The sequence below is a fragment of the Ranitomeya imitator genome, chromosome 3 (genome assembly GCF_032444005.1).
Source record: "Ranitomeya imitator isolate aRanImi1 chromosome 3, aRanImi1.pri, whole genome shotgun sequence".
NCBI classification, from domain to species: Eukaryota; Metazoa; Chordata; class Amphibia; order Anura; family Dendrobatidae; genus Ranitomeya; species Ranitomeya imitator.
In genome coordinates this window covers 175,073,760-175,099,342 of record NC_091284.1, presented here as the reverse complement: position 1 = coordinate 175,099,342, position 25,583 = coordinate 175,073,760, and the positions used below count along the sequence as shown (strand labels likewise).

At 41.0% G+C, this 25,583-nt stretch overlaps 1 protein-coding gene across 2 annotated transcripts in view; it reads right to left on the bottom strand.

Annotated features, from left to right (window-relative positions):
* Window positions 1–25,583, bottom strand: part of SRPX (sushi repeat containing protein X-linked) — a 190,032-nt gene that overhangs the window by 62,591 nt on the left and 101,858 nt on the right. Inside the window, exons 2-4 of one of the 2 annotated variants that reach the window (XM_069761620.1) lie at window positions 17,841–17,909; window positions 10,592–10,783; window positions 3,821–3,997 (exon numbers count right to left, since the gene is read on the bottom strand). In XM_069761620.1, the coding sequence (XP_069617721.1) occupies window positions 3,821–3,997; window positions 10,592–10,783; window positions 17,841–17,909 (438 nt within the window). The remainder of the gene's footprint in view (window positions 1–3,820; window positions 3,998–10,591; window positions 10,784–17,840; window positions 17,910–25,583) is intronic. The other variant, XM_069761621.1, reaches the window with a different exon arrangement.

Sequence of the window (25,583 nt, the reverse complement as noted above, 5' to 3'; positions counted from 1 at the left end):
GCAACATCAAAAATTCGCCAAAACTCATTGTGGAAACGTGGCCTGAAGTCTGTGCATAGTGGTAATGTATATGTGAAAGACATAAATACAGGAAAAATGAATATACTGCACATATCTTCATAGTGATGAGATGGGGATTACAATAATGACAGGAGCACACGCTGTGGCATGAACATGTACACAATTTGTCACTGTAATTTCTCTGCCGCAGAGATTTCCTGATCTTACTGTGAGAGGTTACCACAGTACATTATATAAAGTGCTGTCTATGGTCACGCTCTACAAATTATGTGAAGGCTGAGGGAGAACTTGACAATTTGTGTTGGCTCATTAAGAGAAATACAATGTTAAATTGAAGAATTCTTGGAACTTTCATTGGCCTTAAAGAAAAATTTAAAAACATAATTATCTCTGCACATGCAGTGCAAGGTTTCATTTTTTTAACCCTGATTTTAATCATCAAATGATTTAATGCTCTTGAGACTCTTTTATTTGTTTTGTGCCTCAAGTAAAAAAATTTAAATATTTATTTGTCTTTAACCCTTTCACCCTCCAAGCCTGTTTTCACTTTGATGACCTGGCCAAATCTTGCAATTCTGACCAGTGTCACTTTATGTGGTAATAACTCTGGAACACTTCAGCAAATCCCAATGATTCTATGACTTGCGTTTATTTATGAAAAAAAAAGGAAATTTGTCGACAATTTTGAAAATATCGCAATTTTTAAGCTTTTAATTTTTATACACTTAAACCAGAGAGTTATGTCACACAAAATAGTTAATAAAAAACATTACCCACATGTCTACTTTACATCAGCACAATTTTTGAAACATAATTTTTTTTTGTTAGCAAGTTAGAAGAGTTAACTGTTGATCAGCGATTTCTCATTTTTACAACAAAATTTACAAAACCATTTTTTTTTAGGGACCACCTCACATTTGAAGTGACTTTGGGGGCCTATATGACAGAAAATACCCAAAAGTGACATCATTCTAAGAACTGCACTTCTCAAGGTGCCCAAAACCACATTCAAGAAGGTTATTAACCTTTAAGTTTATTAACCCTTCAGGTGCTTAACAAGAACTAATGCAATGTGGAAGGGGAAAAAAATGAACATTTTACTTTTTTCACAGGGATCCAAGGGATAATGTTCCTCCTTGCGGAGAGTGGCATGTTAAGCATGCCGAGATGAGGAGACTTTTAAGCCGCAATGCTCCTCTGGGAAATATGCAAATTGTCTCTTCAGAGAGGAAGAGGACTAGAACTCTAGTGCCACCTATTGGAAGTAGCAATCCTAAAACTTAATGTCGACCCTTTAACGAACCTTGTCACATGACTTAGGATAAAAGCCAAAACCAGAATATCAATCTGTTTCAGGGTACTGCCCCTCGTCAGGGCAAAGTGGTTTGGCTGGGCTGTGTGAGAGGCGTCTGACTGGGATCCAAGGGGTACCCAGAAACACAGTGTCTGCAAATTGAGATTCTGTTTTTGGCTTTTATCCTAAGTAATGTGATAAGGCTCGTTCTCTACTTCTACAGCGGAAAAAAATGTCATTTTTTTTATTCTGGACACCCTTTATAAAAAAAAAAGATTATTATTATAAGGGCTGCCTTTCATAATGCTGTATTCAGTTCCTAATGATGACAGGAGGGGTTTTCACCTAAAAGCACTGTAATCACTTGGGGGAATAGGTTCATTATACTAAATATACTTTCCGTATACCCCAACCCAACACACACATCCCAAATATGTGCATGAGGCGTTATGTTTTTCTGTAGGACTCCTTTTTATGCTCTATATTTGATGGAAGAAAAATATTGGGGCTACTCACTGGCAGCAAAAGTGGTAACACTGCCAGGACTTCCTCACACAGTGCACAACTCGTGTGGTTGCTGTAAATCAAGTCTATAAATGCTGTAAGCAGCAATTCAGGCAGAGCTGATACATTCATAATAATGTACAGAAAACAGAAGATAAAATCTACGCTAATGGATTAAAAGGATTAGTAAAAAATTAAATGCAGCACTATCCAGTTTTAATTACAACAGATTATTGGCTATGCATATACTTTAAGACCCAGTTTTAAACATTACATTACTTTTTACCTCTACTTACCTAACCAAACCTGAAATTGCCATTTCTGTGTGTGGTTCTACCAGCACAGTGGCTATCTTGCGGATATATGTGGTTCAGCTCTTTCCTTCACTCTCTATACTGTATCTGATCACTTGCTCTCTTATGTCACCTGCACCTCAAAAACATCTCTAGAATTGGACCTTGTATCATCTCTGACTGCAAAATCTCTTGCTGTTGCTCTGATTCATTCTCACCTGGATTACTGCCACTCTGCACTAATTGATCTCCCTCTTACTAAACTCTCCCCTCTCCAATCTATCCTGAATGCAGGATTATATTTCTGTACATACGCTACACTGATGTCAGTCTTTGCACAAAGTCCAATATAAACTTATCACTTTTACCCACAAACTCTTTAACAGTTCTACACCACCCTACACCTCCTCCCTCGTCTCTGTCTACCACTCTAGCCATCCTCTCCTTTCCACCCAACATTCACTATAATCTGAACCTCCCATTCCCATCTCCAGGACTTCTCTCATGCTTACACCAGTTTTCTAGAATGCACTAACCCAGACAATCCAGTTAATTACCAGGATCCACAGTTTCAAGTGGGCCACATTTATTTATACTTGCTCGTTGCCTCACCGCTGTAATCTAACTGTTCCCTGTTCTTCCTTCCATTCACTCAATAACACTGGTAACTGGTTCTTGCCGGGTTATTTCAATGCCCTTATATATTGCATCAGTGGCTGGAGTATACATGTCAAGAACTTTATTTTTATCTTTTGTGTCACACCTATTTCCTTAAGGTACCGTCACACTGAACGATATCGCTAGCGATCCGTGACGTTGCAGTGTCCTCGCTAGCGATATCGTTCAGTTTGACACGCAGCAGCGATCAGGATCCTGCTGTGATGTCGTTGGTCGCTGCAGAAAGTCCAGAACTTTATTTCGTTGCTGGACTCCCTGCAGACATCGCTGAATCGGCATGTGTGACGCCGATTCAGCGATGTCTTCACTGGTAACCAGGGTAAACATCGAGTTACTAAGCGCAGGGCCGCGCTTAGTAACCCGATGTTTACTCTGGTTACCAGCGTAAAAGTAAAAAAAAAAAAACAGTACATACTTACCTTCTGTGTCTGTCCCCGGCGCTGTGCTTCTCTGCACTGGCTGTGAGCGCTGGCCAGCCGGAAAGCACAGCGGTGACGTCACCGCTCTGCTTTCCGGCCGCTGTGCTCACAGTCAGTGCAGGAAAGCACAGCGCCGGGAACAGACAGCGGAAGGTAAGTATGAAGCGTTTGTTTTTTTTACTTTTACGATGGTAACCAGGGTAAACATCGGGTTACTAAGCGCGGCCCTGCGCTTAGTAACCCGATGTTTACCCTGGTTACCGGCATCGTTGGTTGCTGGAGAGCGGTCTGTGTGACAGCTCTCCAGCGACCAAACAGCGACGCTGCAGCGATCGACATCGTTGTCGGTATCACTGCAGCGTCGCTTAGTGTGACGGTACCTTTATAGATTGTAAGCTTAGATGCAGGACCCTCACTCCTCTTGGTATGTGTTACTCTGTAATGTCTTATCTTGTTTGTACAAGAACCCACTGAATTGTAAAGTGCTGTGGAATATTTTGGCAATACAGAAATAAAAATGATTATTATAATTATTTAAAAGATGTCAGTGGCAGATGGCAATCTAAACTAAATTCACACTTCAGTTTTTCCTCCGCATACAATTATCTTACCCACACAAGTTGCTGGTCGTCCATTCCAGGATTTGCTATCCATGCATGTAGCAATTCTGTCCCCTTTTAGTTGGTATCCAGGTGAGCAATAATATTCACATCTGGAATTGAAGTAAGCACCATCTGTGCATTTGAATCCTCCATTCACGGGCATGGTGAGAGATGGGCATCTTTTTTCTATACATAAATAAACATTTAAAACATTAGTAGAGTTTTTACACTTCTACCTATTATGCCTGATTGTTATGTATTAAACTGCAATCTTTGGAAAGTGGCAAAGATAAGGTAAGGTTCGGTCCACAGAACATTAAGCAACCTTGATCTGCATCAGCACAACAGCAACAACAACAGGCTTATGTTTTGGAGGAACTATCCTTAACAGGACAGCGGATGGCGCTGTGTTGTAGACTATATCATATGATCTCCCTGGATTAATTTTTTTTGCCTTTTTTTACCATCATTTAATCCTTCATAACCTGATGATGCAGATGATGGCTGCCCAATTAAAACAGTTTGTTCTTCCACAGTGTCTGAGTACTATTGATTCTGCTGAAAGATGCACATCTGCAACAGGTTGTAGGCCCAGTTACACACAGAAAATGCACAGCACAGCTTGGTGAACAGACTGATAAAAGGAAACTTCCAGAGGTTCAGAAATTGACTTTAAAGGGAATCTGTCACAAGGTTTTTTTCCATATAAAGTAGGGCCAGCACCTGTAAGCCCTCATATCAAGCATTCTAGAATGCTTTGCATCTGTCCTCAATGCACTCTACGCAACACAAAAAAGAGCTAACAAAAGGGGGGGTCCAGACCAATGGGAGTCACTGGTCTTCATCTGGCACCTCCACTCTTCTTGCAATCACAGTCCTCCTTTGTGCTTCGAGTGGATGATGCGTCCTACGTCATCCACAGTGTCCTTATTCGCACTCCTGTGCAGATGTACTTATCTCTTTGAGAAGGAAAGCCGGAGAGTGTTTGAAACATGTGTTGCTTTCAGATTACACCATGAAACTTTGCAATTAAGATTTAAATTTTATTAAATAAAATTTTAAGAAACAGGATTCCTATTTTTCTTGTATTTCTCTCTGCCCTTCCGAGGACAGAGCAACGTACTGTGATGTGCATGTTGGGGAAAGGTCAAAGAGCGCCGGCACATGCACACTATAGTACATTGACTGCCCTTAGCAGGGCAGAGAGATATACACCAGTGCAGGAGCACAATGGCAGACACTGTGTGGATGATGTAGGACACGTCATCCACACGAAGCAAGAGGGTTGGCAATCACAAGAAGAGAGTAGGCGTCGGCTCAAGATCAGTGACGCCCATCAGACTGGACCGCCCACATAAGTGGGCATAATAAAAGCTCTTTTCTGTGTTATGCATGCCTCACTGGAGACATGTATACAGAATTTTAGAATGCTGTATATGAGGGCATACAGGTACTGTCACTAGTTTATATTGGAAAAACCTGGTGACAGGTTCCCTTTAAAAACAAGGAAACAATCTATCTTGCTGATGTAAGCAGAATAAATGAACACAGTTCTGATCATGGAATTCTCATTTGCCCCAATAAAATGGACAGAGTTTCAGAGTTTAGTCATACCAGTAAAAGATGTGTTGTATATTTCCAGTGTGGAATGAGAACTGATAACTGTAAAGCATATGACAGGGTCACAGACGTCCAGAAAGCATTAAGGAATGGCAAAAACAGACCCTTACAAAGGATTAAAAAGAGCTCAGCATTAGAAAACGAAAGGTAAAACACTTGTATGTATTTCATATGGTGCACACACTGTCAGTGTATATGAACCAACATCTTAGGAAGACACAGCTCTGAGAAGGGGACAGGAATAAAGGGATAAAGGTTGATGAGAAAGAAAAGACTACCTTGAAGAATAAAACAGACAAAAGTTCAATCAAAGAATATACTGAAAGATGTAGCAGAGGAAATTGCAGAACCACTAGCCAGAATCTTTAAGAAATCCTGAGGAACAGGAGACGTCCCAGAAGATTGGAGAATGGCAAATGTTGTCCCTATTATCGAAAAAGGAAAGAAGATGGAGCCAGGAAACTACAGGCCAGTGAGCCTTGCTTCTATATCATGAAAAAAAATTATTAAACAGCATGTATGTAAGTACTTGGATAAAAATAAAGTAATTAACCAGAGTCAGCATGCATTTGCACCAAACCAGTCATGCCAGACTAATCTAATTTTCTTCTATGATGGAATCACTGACTGGGTGCACATAAAATTATAAGAGTGTTTCAACTGAGGTACCACAAGGCTCTGTCCTGGTCCCAATGTTGTTCAACATTTTTACAAGTGATCTAGATATGGGAACTGAAGGTATATTAGTTAAATTTGCAGATGATGCAAAGCTAGGAGGGATAGCTAAAACTAGAGCAGACAGAGAAAGTATTCAGAAGGGTCTAGATAAGCTTGAACAATGGGTAGTGTATAAAAGAATGGTATTTAACAGGGAAAAATGCAAAATTCTACATCTGTGCAAGAAAAACAAAAATTACATCTGTTGAATGGGAGGAGTAGAACTAAGTAACAGCATGTGTGAAAAGACTTGGGTATACTAATAGATCACAGACTGCACATGAGTCAACAGTGTAATGCAGCAGCAAAAAGTGCAAATAGTTCTGGGATGAATTAAGAGAAGCACAGAGTCTTGATCATGTGAAGTCATTTCCCCCCTCTACTCCTCTTTGGTCAGGCCTCATCTGGAATACTGTGTCCAGTTCTGGGCACCACATTTAAAAAAAGACATTGAAAAACTGGAGCAAGTTCAGAGAAAAGCTTCCAGGATGGTGATCGGTCTGCAAAGTATGAAGAACGGTTAAAGGATTTGGGAATGTTTAGCTTGCAAAAAAGAAGGCTAAGATGAGACATAATAGTAGTCTACAAATATCTGAAGGGCTGTCACAGTGTAGAGGGATCATTCTTATTTTCATTTGCACATGGAAACATGAGAAGCAATGGAATGAAATTCAAAGGGGTAAGATACAGATTAGATATTAGAAAAAGTTTTTGACAGTGAGGGTGATCAATGAGTGGAACAGGCTGCCACGAGAGGTGGTGAGCTCTCCTTCAATGGAAGTCTTCGAACAGAGGCTGTACAGACATCTGTCTGAGATGGTATAGTGAATCCTGCATTGAGCAGGGGTTGGCATTGTGATGACCCTAGAGGTCTATTTCAATTCTAACATTCTATGATCATCAAAAATAAACCTCTATAAAAATCATGGGAACTGCACTGACTGCAGAGAAAGAAGTTCTGAGGTGATGGAGAGGTTTGGCCTCATTGATTAAGCGTTAGCTGTTGATAAGGGGTGTTGGGAGTCCACACCTACAGGCTTATTCCATATACTGCTATGTTCTAGACTATAATGTATGATCTCTGAGGGTTCTTCCTATAATCCTCTATGCAGATGTGAGGGAGAGGAGGAATAAAGCGCACAGAGAAAGACCAGGTAGACACAGCCATAAAGACAGGCAGATCGTGCAGGACCTTCTAGCAAATGCATATTTCTTCTTGCATGCTAACACTCCAATATTCAGAGACAACGGAATATTGGAGAGTTTGCATGCAAAAGGGGAAAATTTGTGAAACATGCAGGATACAAGTCATGTACACGCCAAGTGGGAGCTTATGAATAGAGACATTTTATGATGAATAAAGGTCTATGAATATAATCTGAGTTCTCATATCTGATATTGTTCAGTGCTCTATTACAGCGTACCAAACGTACTTATACAATGTATGTGATCTTACGTTCTGTCTATAGAATACTTATCTACTTCATCTTCAGATAAGACAGTATGCAGAGTGCGAACAATAAAATGCTATGCTATACCACTGCTGCATGAATTGATTGTGAATTGCATACATTTATAAACATTATAATTGAAATCTAATTAAAATAAATTAATCTCCTTAGTGCAAAAAGTCTTAATTACAAATCCCCCTCTTCAGCTCCTCTGCAGATGACTGCATCTTCATGGCATGATACTACCAGCAAACCTTGCTGAATCTGATCCTAAAATCACACTCAATGATCTTGCAAGGCTGCCAGTGCCAATCATTGGCCTTTGTAAACATGACAGTGATCATCAAAAGGATGAGCAAACTCTTTTAGATCGGTTATTTGTATATTTTTCTCCTAAATTAATAATGGTTGTCGGAAGCACATTTCTAACCACAATATTCAAACTGTTTCTGGACCGAATGATCATATTTATGATTGTTATGTCTCCAATGCTTTCCATCGACTGTGTAGATGGAACTTCAAACCAGTGTTGATCTACTTGTTATGTCATCTATTATGCCTCAGAGTGTGCCGTACTCACCCTCACCTGGTCCTATTCTGAGTCTCCAACACTGCTCCTGGTGCATATTATTATCTGCAGCTCTGAAGTCACATCAATAGCGCTGCAGCCAATCTGTGAACTGCCCAAGTAGATGGCATGACCTGCTCAGGGCCACGGAGCTTACTGATTGGCTGCAGCTGCAAATGTTAACAGGCATCGGGAGCATTGGCAGAGGTTCACTGCTGGACCTAGGGAGAGTGAGTAAAGCGTCATTTTAAAAAAAATAAAAATAAACTGCTCCTGGAGATGGGTAATAATAATAATAATAATCTTTATTTATATAGCGCCAACATATTCCGCAGCGCTTTACAGTTTAACATTTTCAAACACAACAGTCATAGGTAACAATGTTAACAATACAGTAATAAAGCAAAATAAGACGACCCTGCTCATGAGAGCTTACAATCTACAATGAGGTGGGGGAGATACAAAGTACAGGTGTGTATTTACAATGATGTATTTACAATGATGGTCCAGCCATCTTCAAGGGGTGGGGGATAGATGGAGATAGTGAATGGGCTACACACAAACATAAAATGACTTAGATTTGTGAACGTGATAGGCCGCTTTGAACAAATGTGTTTTGAGGGAGCGCCTAAAACTATGCAAAATGTGGATGGTCCTAATATCTTGGGGTAGAGCATTCCAGAGGATTGGCGCAGCACGGGAGAAGTCTTGGAGTCGGGAGTGGGAGGTACGGATTAGTGCAGAGGTTAGTCGAAAGTCATTTGCAGAGCGCAGCGGTCTGTTAGGCTGATAGACAGAAATGAGGGAGGAGATGTAAGGGGGTGCCGCACTGTGGAGAGCTTTGTGGGTGAGAACAAGTACTTTGAATTGTATCCTGTAATGAATGGGCAGCCAGTGTAACGACTGGCGAAGAGTGGACACGTCCGAGTAACGATTAGCCAGATGGACAACCCTGGCTGCTGCATTAAGGATAGACTGGAGAGGGGAAAGTCGCGTGAGGGGGAGGCCAATTAATAGAGAGTAGCAGTAGTCCAGGCGGGAGTGGATTAGGGCGACAGTGAGAGTTTTTGTTGTCTCCATGGTGAGAAAAGGGCGGATTCTAGAGATGTTCTTTAGGTGTAAGCGGCACGAGCGGGCAAGAGATTGTATGTGGGAGGTGAAGGAGAGATCGGAGTCAAACATAACACCCAGACAGTGTGCCTGCTGCCTAGGCGTTATTATGGTGCCACCCATGGAGAGGGAAATGTCAGATTTAGGGAGGCTAGTCGAAGGCGGGAGCAGAAGAAGTTCAGTTTTGGAGAGATTGAGTTTCAGATAGAGAGCGGACATGATGTTAGAGACTGCAGACAGACAGTCAGTGGCGTTCTGTAGTACAGCGGGGGTAAGGTCAGGGGATGACGTGTATAGTTGTGTGTCATCAGCATAAAGATGGTACTGAAAGCCAAAACTGCTGATGGTCTGTCCAATTGGGGCTGTGTAGAGGGAGAAGAGAAGGGGGCCAAGGACTGAGCCCTGAGGTACCCCGACAGTGAGAGGAAGAGGAGATGAAGTGGAGCCAGAGAACAGAACACTGAAGGAGCGTTCAGAAAGATAGGAAGAGAACCAGGAGAGAGCAGTGTCCTTAATGCCTAGTGACTGGAGCCTAGAGAGTAGGAGAGGGTGGTTAACAGTGTCGAAAGCTGCAGAGAGGTCGAGGAAAATGAGCAGAGAGTGGTCACCGTTACATTTTGCTGTCAGAAGGTCATTGGTCACCTTGATGAGTGCAGTTTCTGCTGAATGTAGGGGGCGGAACCCGGACTGTGAAGGGTCTAGGAGGGAATGAGTGGAGAGGTAACGGGTAAGGTGGGAGTAGACTAGACGCTCCAGGAGTTTTGAGATGAAGGGGAGATTGGATACCGGTCTGTAGTTGTTTGCGCATGATGGGTCAAGGGTGGTTTTTTTTAGTAATGGTGTAATGACAGAGTGTTTGAAGGAGGAGGGGAAAATGCCAGAGGAGAGGGAGAGATTAAAAATTGTAGTTAGGTGAGATGTGACGACTGGAGAGAGAGACTGGAGGAGGTGTGAGGGAATGGGGTCGGTGGTTCATGTAGTCGGACGAGAAGAGGAGAGGAGCTTGGAGACTTCTTCTGTGATGGGATCAAATGGGGAGAGTGAGCCAGGGGAGATGCAGGGAGGAATGGGAGTCATTGCACTTGGTGTCTGGGAGTGGATTTCCTGACGGATATTGTCTATTTTCTCTATAAAGTGGGAGGCCAGGTCATCAGCACAAATGTCTGTGATAGGGTCTTGTGCTTTTGGCCTGAGGAGGGAGTGAAAGGAGATAAAAAGTTTCTTGGGGTTGTTGGATAGTGAGGAGATCAGAGTGGTGAAGTAATCTGATAATGGAAAGCTGCTTCTGTGCAAAAGTTAATCAGTAATACTTACGCTTACATATCGATTTGCTGGACCAGCGCTTATCTGATTGACAAATAACCTGAGAGGCTCCACTTATCTCATATCCTTTCTGACAGTGGATGTTACACCTTGTCCCTTTCACAGTTTTGTAATATGAGTGGGAAGGACTGGTGCAGGTGGCATGTCCATTTTTAACTTTTATAGGTGAGCACCATGGGGCATCTGTCAAAAAGACAAAAAATACAGTATTCAAAATGATTATACAAAGTATTCATACAAGCCAACTGAGGGATCAGTGACCTGTCAGAAGCCATACTGGTGAATAGCTAATCAGAGCACCACATGAAGACCCCCACAGGCCGCCCCCGAAACACGAGCATATCATTAACACAAAACTGAAGATAAAGATTAAACAACAACCACAAGACGGATTTCATCAACCAACATATCATTGCAATCAGTATAACAGCGCCGACCTGACACTGCCTGTAGGTTACTCAGTACAATCCTGCTGACGGGTTCCCTTTTAGGCCTGAGCTGAAGCTGGATATCATAGCCATTAGTATCTTATTTCTAATCTGTATTCTAGTAATAATAACAGTTTCACAATTCTGGGTAAAATGAAACCTTTTAATATAAATGTAGAACCATTAAGAAATTGCTGTAAATGTAGTTCCTTAATACAAGTGATTTAGATATATGCAGTAATATCCTACTGAAGATACGGAAATCGCCTTCACAAGTTGTTTTTCTCTATCGTAACTTCTAAAGATAACAGGGATCTTGGTAATTGCATAAAGACACATAAAGGTTACAGGCAATCTACATGAGGCCTAATTTATGAGCGCACATGTTTGTGAATGATGTTACTAGAACTATTACCTTGGGGAGTGCATTTGATCATAAAGAGATGAGCCAGTGATCAAAGAGGTTCAGTAATTATTTGAGTGTTTGCCAAATTGTCTCATCTTTATAGGCAAACAGTAAATCAGTTGTGATGCACATCTGGATTGCAGGGAATATGTAGGGTATTAATAGAAACACAATGTGCTTAAAGAAGACAAAAGACCAAACAAGACTACTAAGACCACCAATCAGGAACTTGTTATTTGTAATTAGCTGCTCTACTGGGAGCTCTGCAAAATTGGAGAGCTCCCCTATAAGCTTGCCGGCTGCCATTGCTCCGAGGATCATACTTCACATGTATTTATATTGCTTCTATTGATGTGACTCTGTGTGCAGATAGCTCCCCCTTGTGGTGGCTGTTAACTGCCACAATCTTATTGTTTAATTCTTTGTGGTAAAGCAAGCACAATAATAACACTGTTTCTACTCTATAGTATTAGACACTCTGATGCCCTGGCTTATATGGGACACTAATGGTACCGTGTGTATACTGGAATGTAAAAACAAAACGTGTGTGTCCACTCGGCATGGTATAATCATAGAAATGAAGAAAATCCAGCTTACATCTTCATTGGAGACTTAAAGGGACTCTGGTACAGATTTTTACTACCCCATCTGGCAGCAACCTGATGTTGGGGAAGAGATCACGATTCTAGTGATGTACCACTTACTCTGCTGGTTGCTACAGTTTTGATTAAAAACTGTTTTGCTCTAAATACCGAGCTCTGTATAGCTCCGCCTACATCAGTAATTGACAGCTTATTTTGTACACTGTACATAGCAGCAGAGTTGCTTGTCTTCTAGTGATAATCTCTTGCTGATAAAACTGATTTTATCAAAACTACAGCAAGCAGCCCAGTAAGGGACATATCACTAGAATCAGGCTCTGTGCTCTTACATCATACTGCTCTCAGAATAGGTAGCAAAACTTGGTGACAGATTTCCTTTATCTTCAGTTAAAAGCTATTTTTATATATAATTGTAATATTCCTATCAAGCTCATTCTGAGACCAATTCTAAATGTCAGCAGTGATGAGATCAAATAAAGTAATCTACTTATTACACAGTAGTACTACCATACTCCGTAATATTGTACATAAAATACTTTATTTTTATGTTATAATGAGGTGCTTATGGGGAAAAATAACATATAGCCACATATTCACATATTTACCATTTAAATCCACACACTTATTTTACTTGCTCTTATTAGGGTGGAATACAGCCTTAATATAAGGCCCTCGTGATAATTACCATTATTTGACCCATTGTACATACAGAAAGAGAGGGATGAATGGAGGGATGCATTTAAAAAAAATCTGTATCTATTCATGCTTCAATCAATATTTAATTATCTTTTTTCCTGTCCATCCATCAATTATTCTATGTACTAATCATTCCATAGATCGTCCAGTTCTTTTATCATTCCGTACTCGTGGCAACCATCACAGACAACTATGCATCTAGCTATTGCAGACTTCTGGGGTTAGATATTAATGTCTGCAAAGGATATATTTGTAGCATAAATTGCTCAGTAATGCAGTCTCTCTCCTAATAACCTGACAATTCTGAAACAAGAGCTAGAAATGAGAAGTAAATGTCCCAGCAGGTGGAGCGTGTTATCTGTCCTAGCACAGAAGGTGCTCATTTCTTGGCTGCGGTATAGAAGACATTTTCTTGTTCGCTTAACAATTTCCTTCCATCTCGATCAGTTCCAAATACCATGTAATTATCAAATCATGGTTATAGCTAAAGGCAGTGCACAAAGCAATATGTAAAAGTATGCAACACGGGTTGTTCATGTTCCCGTCAGGATTGAGGTCATGGTACTGCATGAAGGGAGGCTTCTATTGGCATCTTCTGAGCAGCACAGTTTGGAGCATTGGACTCAGGGCCGGACTGGCCATTTGGCAATTCTGGCAATGCCAGAAGGGCCTCTCTGGTCGTGGGCTGCCTTGTCTGCTATGTTGTTAACAGAATTGGCATTCTCAAGACCCCCATACTGTTAATAGTTGTGATGGAGCACAAAGTCACCATCACGTACCCCAGCAGGCAACGGGTATCATTAGAAATATTGGTGTTGTAGTAGTTCTTGCTTTCCTCCATCCAGGGTAATATTAGTAATATATTTCATCTGGTGCTTGGGGACGGGGACAACATGGGCCTGTGTGATTTTAAATGCCAGAGCTGAATTTCAGTCCCAGTCCGTACCTGATTGGACTCATGGTCTTTTTACATAGAATATTACTGTAGATATCCATCTGAATGAGTTCACTATAAAGAGGAATACACATAATATAACAGGTCCTATTATCTAGGACCTAGTCCCCATATGACCCCTATTACATCCACATAAACAAAAGATGTCTATGATATTTTCACTTAAAGGGAAACTGTCATGTCTGATAATGCTCTTAACCTGCAGGATAATAGCCTTATGAAGGTGTCTAGCGCTGTTCTGAAAGTGCGGCGGTGGGAGAAAATGAACTTAATTTCTCCCAGCACCCTCTGGATTTCAGTCATGCATATGTGCCAGGTATGGCTTCAGTTACCACCCACTATACCATGAGCGGTGGCTGTAAGCCCTACCCCAGAACTTTGCCTGTTAGTCAGCTATATATGACTGGAACCTGGCAGCTCCCGGAAAAATAAAATTAGGGAATTGAAGCTCCGAGTTGCCAAGCAACAGCCTCAAAATCTTAATGATTTAGAGATGATCTGCAAAAGAGGAGTGGACCAAAGTCCCTCCTGATATGTGCGCAAACCTCATCATCAACTACAAAAAAAAAAAACGATTGACTGCTGTGCTTGCCAACAAGGGTTTTGCCATAGGGATCAAATACTTATTTCTCACTGCAAAATGCAAATAAAGTGATATAATTTATACAATGTGATTTTCTGGATTTTATTTTTGATATTCTATCTCTCAATGTTAAAATTAAACTACCCTTAAAATTATAGACTGTTCATGTCTTTGTCTGTGGGCAAACTTACAAAGTCAGCAAGAGATCAAATAAATATTTCCTTCACTGTATATAGCTTTATAGCTGATGCAGGGTTTGCAGTCACACTCAATCGCTGGAGCCTAGGGGTCCCAAAAGGTCCTTTAGGCCATGGGAGAAGGTCAATGCTAGTAAAGTCTTATGGTAGAAGACATAAACTTCAAGTTGGGAGTTTGACTACTGGGAACCCCAGGGATCCCGAGAGCTCCATGTGAACAAAGCAGTGGTCAATCATGTGTACAGCTCCTTAATCCAATTTTAAAGGGTTCGCCAGAGAAAGTCGGTGTTTGGCCCTCGCAAAAGAATGAATGGAACAGCAGTGCAGATGATCGACCACTGCTACAATCATATGGGGCTTTTCGGAGCCCAAGATCTAGGGATTGGTTGGATCCCAGGAGTTTGGACCTCCAGTGATAACTTCCAAACTTGAGAACACCCCTTTAACTAACAGAGTAAATCAAACGCTTGAATTATACGTGCTTTACATCATATACAGTGGGGAAAATAAGTATTTGATACACTGACGATGTTGCAAGTTTTCCCACCTACAAAGAATGGAGAGGTGTGTAATTTTTATCATATGTACACTTCAGCTGTGAGAGGCAGAATGTAAAAAGAAAAAAAATTAAAATCACATAGTATGATTTTTAAATAATGAAATTGCATTAAATAAGTAGTTGATCACCTAATAACCAGCAAAAATTCTGTCTCACACAGACCTATTAGTTTTTCTTCAAGAAGCCCTCCTACTCTGCACTCATTACTTGTATTACAGCTGTGCTGAAAAGTTTACATACCCCGGCAGAATTTTTGCTTTCTTGGCCTTGATTCAGAGAATATGAATGATAACACCAAAACTTTTTCTCCACTCATGGTTATTGGTTGGGTGAAGCCATTTATTGTCATTTATTCTCAAAGTACTGTGTTTTTTTCTTTTTACATCATAATGACAACCCAAAACATCCAAATGACCCTGATCAAAAGTTCACATACCCCATTTCTTAATACCGTGTATTGCCCCCTCTAACATCAATGACAGCTTGAAGTCTTTTGTGGTAGTTGTGGATAAGGCTATTTACGGTATTTTCTCAGGTGGTAAAGCTGCCCACTCTTCTTGGCAAAAAGGCCTCCAGTTCCTGTAAATTCCTGGGCTGTCTAGCATGAACTGCACGCTTGAGATCTCCCCAGAGTGGCTCAATGATATAGAGTTCAGGAGAATGAGATACCCACTCCAGAACCTTCACTTTGTTCTGCAATGACAGGTCGACTTGGCCTTGTGTCTTGGATTGCTGTCATGCCGGAACTTCCAAGTACGTCCCAAGTGCAGCTTACGGGCTGATGAGTGCAAATTTGCCTCCAGTATTTGCTTATAATGTGCTGCATTCATCTTTCCTTCAACTTTGACCAAGTTTCATGTGTCTTTGTAGCTCACACATCCCCAAAACATTAGCAATCCACCTCCGTGCTTTACAGTAGGAATGGTGTTCCTTTCATCATAGGCCTTGTTGACCTCTCTCCAAATGTAACGTTTATGGTTGTGCCCAAAAATTTAATTTTGGTCTCATCACTCCAAATCACCTTGTTCCAATTGTTTTGAGGTTTGTCTCTGTGCAGTTTTTCGTATTGTAGGTGAGATCCTTTGTGGCATTTGCGCAGTAATGGCTTTCTTCTGGTGAATGGGCCATGCAGCCCATTTTTCTTCAAGTGCCTCCTTATTGTGCATCTTGAAACAGCCACACCGTTAGTTTTCAGCTGATGTTATTTGTGAGTTTTTCGAAAAATTTTCCTGGCAGTTGTAGATGACATCTTTCTTGGTTTACCTGACCGTGGTTTTGTTTTTACAGAGCCCCTGATTTTCCATTTGTTAATCACAGTTTGAATGCTGCTGACTGGCATTATCAATTCCTTTTTTCCCCCTTTCCTGTTTTATACAATTCAACTACCTTTTCCTGTAGATCCATTGACAATTATTTTGCTTTCCCCATGACTCACAATCCAGAAATGTCAGTGGTTGGATGAAAGATGCAAGAGTCTGTTTGGATCCCAGAAACTCACTCAGATTAATCTCACACACAGATTACAAGCAAACAGGTCACAGGTGAGGATGTTACCTTTAGTAGCCATTCAAACCCATTTGTGTCAACTTCCGTGCACGTTATCAGGCCAAAATCACCAGGGTATGTGAACTTTTGATCAGGGTCATTTGGATATTTTGAGTTTTCATTATAATTTAAGAGAAAACACAGAAGTTTAACAATAAACCAACCACTAACCATGAGTGGAGAAAAAGTTTTGGTGTCATCATTGATATTCTCTGAAAAAAGGCCAAGAAAATAAAAATTCTGCCGGGTATGTAACTTTTGAGCACAACTGTAATTGCATCTGTTTGAACTTGTTAGCTGCATAAAAGACAGCTGTCCACACAATCAGTCACACTCCAACCTCTCCACCATGGCCAAGAACAAAGCTGCCTGTGAACACCAGGGACAAAATTGTAGACCTGCACAAGGCTGGAATGGGCTACAGGACAATATATCAGTCAGAGCATTGAAGATGGGTCATTGCCGGGTCTTCTGTCATGACAATGACCCAAAACACACAGCCAGGGCAACTAAGGAGTGGCTCTGTAAGAAGGATTTCAAGGTCCTGGAGTGGCCTAGCCAGTCTCCAGACCAAAACCCAATAGAAATCTGTGGATGGAGCTGAAACTCAAGAATGCCCAGTGACAGCCCCGAAGCCTGAAATGTTTGGAGGAGTGGGCCAAAATCCCTGCTGCAGTGTGTGCAAACTTGGTGAAGAACTACACAAAACATCTGACCTCTGTAATTGCAAACAGATGTTTCTGTACCAAATATTAACTTCAGTTTTGCTATTTTATCAAATACTTATTTCATGCAATAAAATGCAAATTAATTACGGTATGTAAAAATAATACAATGCGATTTTCTGGATTTTATTTAAGATTCTGTCTCTCACAGTTGAAGTGTACCTACGATAAAATATAAACAACTCTCAATTCTTTATAGGTGGAAAAATTAGCAAAATGGGCAGAGCATCAAATGCTTATTTTCCTCACTGTAAGCGTATTTAGCATGCAAATATAGACACATGATTAAAATGATAACTCTTTCGGAAAATAACACTTATTAACACACATATAAAATGCTGCTTTTTGTTCTAATTTTCAAATCCCAAAGAGAAAAAAACATCAAAAAAAGATTGAAAAAATTAAATTACACAAAGGATATATCCTAATGAAGATGGGCAATGAATAGTTGTAAATAATTGTTATGTATATCAATTTTGTAAGCAATTCTTAGTGAAGCAATAAGTAGTTTTCTTTTAGCAAGCAGTATAAGCAAAGCAATCACCTCCATAGCGATATCTAGAGCGAGCATAAGCAGCATCCTCATCATCTTCTAGTGGTGAATATCCCGATCCTAAAATAAAAAAATAAATATTGAAAATAAAAAAGCCAAGCACAAATTATATTAGGGACTCAGCAAGCAATATTAATAGTCTAAGCAACTATGTCCAGGGTTTATTAGCATTGGTGTAAGTGCAATTACAGTAAAGCAATAAGGTAGTTCGACAGTTTATTTAATCCCTTAGTTACAGAGCCAATTTGTACCTTAACGACCAAGCCAAATTTTACAATTCTGACCGCTGTCTCTTAATGAGGTAATAACTCTAGAACACTTCAATGGATTCCACAGATTCTGAGATTGTTTTTTTCGGGACATATTGTACTTCATGATAGTGGTAACATTTCTTTGATATCACTTGCGTTTATTTGTGAAAATAATTGAAATTTGCCAATTTTTTTTATTTTTATGCTCTTAGGTCAGATAGTTACCGTATTTTTGGGCTATAAGACGTACTGGACCATAAGACGTACCCCAAATTTTCAGAAGGAAAATTGGGAAATAAAAATAATGTGTCAAGGGAATCCCAGGGAAGGGATTGGCACAGATGGAGGAGTGGTCACAGGGGTCGTTCGGTGGTCCAGGCTGGTGCGGTGGCCTCTGGGAAATCCCATCCCAGGCTGGTGCAGTGGCGGTGCTCTGTGTTGTGGTGGTTCTCTGTGCGGTGGCGGTGCTCTGTGTTGCGGCGGTGCTCTGAAGGGTGGCAGGGCTCTGTGGGATGACTGGGCTCTGTGAGGTGGCAGGGCACTATGGGGTGGCTTGGCTCTGTAGGGTGGCGGGGCAGCAGCGCTCTGTGGGGTGGCAGCACTCTGTAGTGGTGTGGTGGTGATGGGCTCTGTGGTGTGGGTGGGGCTCCACTCTGCCAGCATTTTGTCAAAGGCCAGAAGCCCCAACAGCTTCGTTGCTGTAATGCGTTCCCTCCGAGAAAATGGCCACCGGGGGTGGCACATGCTCAGATTCTGATCTCAACAGCAAGATCTTGTCCCGAGATCTCGGGAGACGAGATCTTAGGACGAGATCTCGTTGTCGAGATCTGAATTTGAGCATGCACCGCCCCCCGGCAGAAATTTTACTGGAGACCACCGCATCACAGCAATGGAGCTGAGGGGGCTTCTGGGCTTTGATGAAATGACGGCGGAGCCCCGCCACCACCACAGAGCCACGTCACCACCACACCACAGAGCAATGCCACCGCCGCACCACAGCCGCACCAGCCTGGGACGGGAGGCTGTATCGGGACCGCCGCCGCCACAGGATTTGTAAGTATATTCCTACCATAAGACGCACCCCCATTTCACCCCAAAAAATTTTTGGGAAAAAGTGCATCTTATGGTCTGGAAAATACAGCATCTCACACAAAATGTTTAATAAATAACATTTCGGACATATCTACTTTTCATCAGCACAATATTATTTTGTTAGGAAGTTAGAAAGGTTAAAAGTTAACCAGCGATTTCTCATTTGTCCAAAAAAAATTTACAAAACCATTTTTTTAGGTAACACATCACATTTGAAGTGACTTTGAGGGGTCTATATGACAGAAAGGACCCGAAAGGGACACTATTCTAAAAACTGCAACCCTGAATGTGTTCAAAACCACGGTTCAAGAATAAATGATAAAAAATTGATAACGCTTTAATTGTGACGATACGTGAAATATACACATTTTGTTATCATGTCTTTTATACTGTGTGGTAAACATTGGAAAAACAAAACCAAAGCAGTGAATACAAAAAAATTGCAGAATTGCTGTTATTTTTTGCATCCACTCTAGCCAAAATAAAAAAATTATCAAATCTAATAAATTGTCTGGTCCATAAAATAGCACCATTAAAACACAACCCATGGCACAAAAACTAAGCCCTCATATTGCTACATTGATAGAAGAATAAAAATGTTACAGATTATGGAATATGACGATGAAAAATTAAAGAAGAATGCCAGGTCCTTAAAGTGGATCTTTCATTTGATTTCACAATAAAAACTTCATATTTGAATAAATATATATCTTAGACCTGACAAGGCTGGAGTACTTACCATGTCGGAATGGCTCTATAATCGTCAAAATAAAAGGAAAATTTTATGAGTGCAATTCATGAAAATAAAATTGAAAAGTGTTTAAAATAAAAGGCTAATCTGTGTCTTTGCGCCACTGTATAAAGACTACACAAACCACAGAATTACAGTGTCTATAGAGTTTCAAAAGGAAGCAAGAGGTTAGAGATTACAGATTACATTGGAAGGATCGTAATTTAGACACATACAACAATAGAACTGGGCTACTTGAAGATACGTCCTGGGAGCTGCCATCATCTTCTCAGTTTGGAAACACTTTTTCACGGCGTGACCAGTTTTTGGTTTATGTGCCATTTCTTACACCACATGCTGAAAATAGACCTGAGTACGTTCCTTGTAGTAGAGTAAATTAGTATTTACATATTTAAATTGTTTCATCCAAATTTCTCATCAAAATGGGGGAACATTGACAGCAGAAAAAATAAGTTCTTAAAGGAAGCTTGGACATTTCCTCACAATTAAGATACAGGAAACTCTGAAAACCTTCTATTATAGCAAACACAAAAATGTTGGTTCTAACCCTGCGTTACTCCTCACGCAGTCAGGATTGAATAGAGAAGCGTTTTGTCAGATTGAATAGAGCGTCCATGTGCTAACGTTCAAACCCAATTGCTCTAAGGAGGAACAGGGGATTCCTAATTCCTTTGACTCCATAGATTAAATCAGAAAAATAAATATGTGTATTTCGATTTGTACATAGGGTTCAATTTCTCAGTGTTTTTTGCTGGTTTATGGCCTGTTTGCACTAGCAAATTTCTGCCCATAACAGGCACTAAACAACTATTTACAAGCTGATTAAAAGCCCAATCATCCAGGCAGATAGCGATTCAATGGTATTAGTGATCATTCTGTCCCCATACAACAGAGGTGAGGAATCTTTTTTCTGCCAAGGGTCATGTGGATATTTATACCATCCTTCGAGGGCCGTACAAACTGTGCCCACAAAGTACATCCTGACTCTTGACATAATCTTTCATTGCATGTCTTTCAGTGTTCAGTAGTGAACTCTGCATGTGTGTGCTAACAGAGCAAGAAGAAATGAATGAGCTGGTGGCAATCAAAATACACCACCCTGCACAAGAATGTGGTCCCTGAGAATCTGTCTGGGGGCCGGATAAAAGGTCATCGAGGGCCGTAAATGACCTGGGGGCCTGAGGTTCCCCACCCCTGCCACACAATATGCATGGTGTTGGCTGCTAAACCTCAAGGTGAAAAGTGATGCTTCATCTGTTTTTCAGGTTCCATCCCAGTTCCACCTCCGCCCTCGAACCTTACACAGTCCCACCGCCAACTCTTGGAAAAACTCCACTTCTGCACCACATCATCACCAATCACATATTAACAGTTCTCACTGAACACCAGATTTTTTTAAAATGAACAATAACACTACATACCATGGACAAATATCGTCACACCAAGGCCGAACCACATATTATTATCACATAGTGACCGAATAATACCAATACAAGGAACAAATACCACCACACCATGACCAGTCCACATACTACCACCATATAGTCACCGAATAATACCACATGCAAGGAACAAATACCATCATAATATCAAATACCGTCATGGATAATACATAAAATTTATTTAATTTATCTTCAGTGGAACTCACGTCACAACTGTCAGCTTTATCTTCAATTTTGTGCCAAATCATAATTTTGACCTTTTGTCAACACTTACGGATATCAACAAATTTATACGCAACCTCACTATCAAAAGACCTTTTTGGACACAGCAAGATTCTCCCTCTGTCCATGTTTCTATTGATATTGTCAATTAATTTTTCACTTATAATTTTTGAAAACAGTCCATTCTTTGTTTACAGAAATTACAGACTCATCCATCTGTAATTCCTGTGACCCAGAGAGTTGATTTCAATACTTCCTGTCCATATTTTTATCAGGTGCAGTCTAGAGCGGACTGCATGGATAGCTTACTGGAGAGAATTGAGAAGGAATTAAAAACTCTTCATGCCACTATTCAATCTGAGAATAAATGCATGAATCTTTCCCATTCTCAAAATCGTTCACTACAACAGGTAAGAACCATGAAAAACATCACAATAAAAATGTCAGACAAAGGTGGGGTGGGGGTGGTTTTGGATACTATGGTATATAAATCCCAAATTTTGAAGTTATTAAAAGATACATCCACGTATATTAAATTATCCTGTAACCCCACCCACTTATTTCACTTGGAGTTCCATATCTTAATTGATGAAGTTTTTTTCTTGGGTGTTCTAAATAATAAACTGAAGGATTACTTAATAGTTGAATTTCCCATCATGCTAATCATACACACGCTGCCCATGAGTCATGAAGCCACAAATCATCCACCTATGAGAGCCATAGTATCAGGAATCAGCTCTTTGACAGAACATTTGGGTGAATGGCTGGATTTCACACTCCAGCCTTCAGCTCCAAGAACTTCGGGTTTCTTTAAGGACTCATGTGACATCTTAAAATTCTTTTCAGATAAGGCGTGGTCTAGTGAGTTTTCATGGTTAAGCTGTGGCGTTGTGTCAATATACACATCTATACTTCATAATGTTGCCATAAAGGCTCTGGAATTTCATCTGTCAAGATATAATACTTTTTCAATAGATCTCCAAAATTACATTATTCAAGTCACCCATTTTCTAATGACACAATTTTTTTTGTTTTTGACCATGTTTATTACAGAAAAGGGGAGTGTCAATGAGAGCTAAATATTCCCCATCATTGGCCAATTCAGTTCTAGCCCATTGTGAACTAGAATTTATTTTTTTCTGTCTTCAGTCTCCAACCCTTTCTCCACCCACCCCCACTGGTATGGCAGATACACCAACAACCTGCCATACCAAAATTCATGGAGTACATTAATAATAATTTTAACCTTAAATTTACATCTTCTTTTCACTCCATTGAAATATAATTTTTAGATCTAAAATTGTTGGGTGTGCTGGCAATTTAATATCTACTTCAACTTACATTAAGCCTATTACTGGTAAAAACTATTCTACATGCACGCATGTGACCGGTCACCTGACCGCGACATCATCGAAGGTCCTTCACTCACTGCATTCTTAGGAACGGAGGCAGACGCTTGCAGCGGTGAGAGCCAGGGTCCGTCGGAGGGGTGAGTATATCCATATTTTTTATTTTTATTCTTTATTTTTTACATGAATATGGATCCCAGGGCCTGAAGGAGAGTCTCCTCTCCTTCAGACCCTGGGAGCATCCAGGATCGCTCCCTGCACACGACGTACCCGGCGTATAACACGACCCCCGATTTTTGGGACAATTTTTAGGGGATAAAAAGTCGTCTTATACGCTGGAAAATATGGTACTTTATAAATATGGAAACATACAATACATATTGTATATACAGTATACAGACACATAAAGTGTGCAAAAGGACAAATATAAGGTATATACACATAGAAACATTCAGTTTATATACAGTATATACAGTATGCTCACATACATTTACACTTTATACAGTACAGACCAAAAGTTTGGACACACTTTCTCATTTAAATATTTTTCTGTATTTTCATGACTATGAAAATTGTACATTCACGCTGAAGGCATCAAAACTATGAATTAACACATGTGGAATTATATACTTAATAAAAAAGTTTGAAACAACTGAAATTATGTCTTATATTCTAGGTTCTTCAAAGTTGTCACCTTTTGCTTTGATGACTGCTTTGCACACTCTTGGCATTGTCTTGATGAGCTTCAAGAGGTAGTCACCGGGAATGGTCTTCCAACAATCTTGAAGGAGTTCCCAGAGATGCTTAGCACGTGGCCCTTTTTCCTCCACTCTGCGGTGTAGCTCACCCCAAAACATCTCGATTCGGTTCAGGTCTGGTGACTGTGGAGGTCAGGTCATCTGGCATAGCACCCTATCACTCTCCTTCTTGGTCAAATAGCCCTTACACAGCCTGGAGGTGTGTTTGGGGTCATTGTCCTGTTGAAAAATAAATGACGGTCCAACTAACCGCAAACCAGATGGAATAGCATGCCGCTGTAAGATGCTGTGGTAGCCATGCTGGTTCAGTATGCCTTCAATTTTGAATAAATCCCCAACAGTGTCACCAGCAAAGCACCCACACACCATCACACCTCCTCCTCCATGCTTCACGGTGGGAACCAGACGTGTAGAGTCCATCCGTTCATCCGTTCCATTGGAACCAAAGATCTCAAATTTGGACTCATTAGACCAAAGCACAAATTCCCACTGGTCTAATGTCGATTCCTTGTGTTCTTTAGCCCAAACAAGTCTCTTTTGCTTGTTGCCTGTCCTTAGCAGTGGTTTCCTAGCAGCTATTTTACCATGAAAGTCTGCTGCACAAAGTCTCCTCTTAACAGTTGTTGTAGAGATGTGTCTGCTGCTAGAACTCTCTGTGGCATTGACCTGGTCTCTTATCTGAGCTGCTGTTAACCTGCGATTTCTGAGGCTGGTGACTCGGATAAACTTATCCTCAGAAGCAGAGGTCTTCCTTTCCTGGGGCGGTCCTCTTGTGAGCCAGTTTCTTAGTAGCACCTGATGGTTTTTGCAACTGCACTTGGGGACACTTTCAAAGTTTTCCCAATTTTTCGGAATGATTGACCTTAATTTCTTAAAGTAATGATAGTCACTCGTTTTTCTTTACTTAGCTGCTTTTTTCTTGCCATAATAAAAATTCTAACAGTCTATTCAGTAGGACTATCAGCTGTGTATCCACCAGACTTCTGCACAACACAACTGATGGTCCCAACCCCATTTATAAGGCAAGAAATCCCACTTATTAAACCTGACATGGCACACCTGTGAAGTGAAAACCATTCCAGGTGACTACCTCTTGAAGCTCGTCAAGAGAATGCCAAGAGTGTTGAAAGCAGTCATCAAAGCAAAAGGTGGCTACTTTGAAGAACCTAGAATATAAAACATAATTTCAGTTGTTTCACACTTTTTGTTAAGTATATAATGCCACATGTATTAATTCATAGTTTTAATGCCTTCAGTGTGAATGTACAATTTTCATAGTCAAGAAAATGCAGAAAAATCTTTAAATGAGAAGGTGTGTCCAAACTTTTGGTCTGTACTGTACATATCTTTCACAATATACTGCACACATGCAGTATACATATCTATAATATAACGCTGGGAGCGTCACTCTGTCCGAAGCCTCTATAGACTGCGCAAGCGCAAGCGCCGGCGCAGTCTGGGCCTCACAGAGCGACGCTCCCGGGAGATCGCGGTATGCGTAAGCACTGAACGCATACCGCGATCTCCACCGGAGAGTCAGGGACCGCCAGGAGGGAGGGTAAGTATACTCACCTTTCCCGGTTCCAGCGCTGCTTGCGGCTCCGTCTCCCGGCTCCTCTGCTCCCGGCTCCGGAGGGCGCGGACTGCGCAGGCGCCGATTCCTGCTGCCGGAATCGGCGCCTGCGCAGTCCGCGCTTTCCGGCGCCATTTTCTTGAAGACACACTCCGGCTCCACTGCAGGTGTGTCTTCAAGAAAATGGCGCCGGAAAGCGCGGACTGCGCAGGCGCTGATTCCTGCTGCCGGAATCGGCGCCTGCGCAGTCCCCGCTTTCCGGCGCCATTTTCTTGAAGACATACCTGCAGTGGAGT